The sequence below is a fragment of the Apium graveolens genome, chromosome 6 (assembly GCF_009905375.1).
Source record: "Apium graveolens cultivar Ventura chromosome 6, ASM990537v1, whole genome shotgun sequence".
Lineage (NCBI taxonomy): Eukaryota > Viridiplantae > Streptophyta > Magnoliopsida > Apiales > Apiaceae > Apium > Apium graveolens.
Window position 1 is genome coordinate 304,804,207 of NC_133652.1, and position 1,537 is coordinate 304,805,743.

General features: G+C 37.1%; 1 protein-coding gene across 1 annotated transcript; it reads right to left on the bottom strand.

Annotated features, from left to right (window-relative positions):
• Positions 1-600: 600 nt before the first annotated feature.
• Positions 601-996, bottom strand: LOC141666380 (uncharacterized). The gene has a single exon (XM_074472369.1). The coding sequence runs from the start codon at positions 994-996 to the stop codon at positions 601-603; it is 396 nt and encodes a 131-aa protein (XP_074328470.1).
• Between the last annotated feature and the right edge of the window lie 541 nt (positions 997-1,537).

Sequence of the window (1,537 nt, forward strand, 5' to 3'; positions counted from 1 at the left end):
TTTCTTACCTTGAGGTGTACTTAATACTACCCATTTATCCTTACAGTCTATTTGAGCACTGAAACTTGTCATCCAATCCATCCCTAAGATCACGTCAAATTCACCTAATTAAAAAGGAATAAGGTTCGCAAGAAAAACGTGTTCGGCTATCTCTATTGCACAATGAGGGCAAATATAATTTATAGATACTCTATCTTAATTAGCTAAGATAATGGATTAGGGCTCATACATCAATTGGGTTTCACAATTCAACTTATCAACAAAAGACTTCGAAATAAATGATCTGGTGGCTCCCGAATCAATCACTACATTCGCCATATTGTAGATTCCCGTATGTCGCTTATTACAAATCTTACATTTCGGAACTGATCCTTGTGGGGGTTTCTGTCCACCAGTTGACTGAGATCTCGTTTTTTGTGATTTACTCCCAAATTCTTTCTTCTTGAAGTTCCCGGGTCCACTCTCAAATTTAAGCCTTTGATTAGTTCTCTGATTTTGACCCTTGTAACTTGAGCCTTCTTCTCCCATTTCAAATCTTCTTTTCTTGTTGCCTTTTTCCTTTTGATTTTGCTCACTCTCGCCTTCAATTACCATCACCTTCTAAACCACTTCAGCATAAGTAGTCAACTCAAAAGCTGACACGCGACTCCTTAACCAAGGCTTCAATCCATGTTGGAACCTTTTTGCCCTTTTCTCTTTAGAAACAACATACTCTCTCATAAACCTAGAAAGTTCTGTAAACCTCTTCTCATATTCTCCAACTGTCATATTGTCTTGCTTTAACTCAAAGAATTTCATCTCCATTTGTGTTTGCATATAGCGAGGAAAATACTTATCCAAGAACATTCTCTTAAACCTATCCCAAGTAATAACTCCAGCAGCTTCTAAAGCTTTTGTTGTCTCCCACCAATAGTTTGATTTGCCTTTCAGGAAGTAAGTGACATACTCCACTTTCTGATTATCTCGAACATTTGTTAAGGCAAAGGCCTTTTCCATCTCCTTGAGCTAAGCATGAGCTTCTACTGGGTCTTGAGTCCTCTAAATTCTGGGGGTTTTACGGATTGGATTGTTTTGAAAGTAGTGACGTTTTCTGGGGGTGGTTGAGGTGGATGCATTTTTTGAAGAAGTTGTTGTTGTTGGGCTATATATAGTAGCAGTTTGTTGGCGTATCAATTCCATAAGTTGTGCTATATCGGGGTTTTGGTTTTCTCCTTCATTTTCTTGGTTATTTGTAGGTCTTCCTCAGGCTCTCCTAGGTGCCATTTTCTGAAATAAGAGTTATACAGTTTGAGTGGTGCAAAAAAATTTTAAGGTGTTATTTGCATTCATCATGGTATACAGTTTTCAATATAACAATAAAGGTGATGCATGGTGATAAGCAAGAAATTTAAAAGAGCAAATATAGGGATCAAGGAAAGTGCATAACTGAATTTAACATGGTTCAAGTTGAAAGGTATGAATCACAAGGTACAAATACAAATACAGATCCGAATTAAAATAGTACGTGAGTCTAAAAACGGAAACAAATAACAGGGTA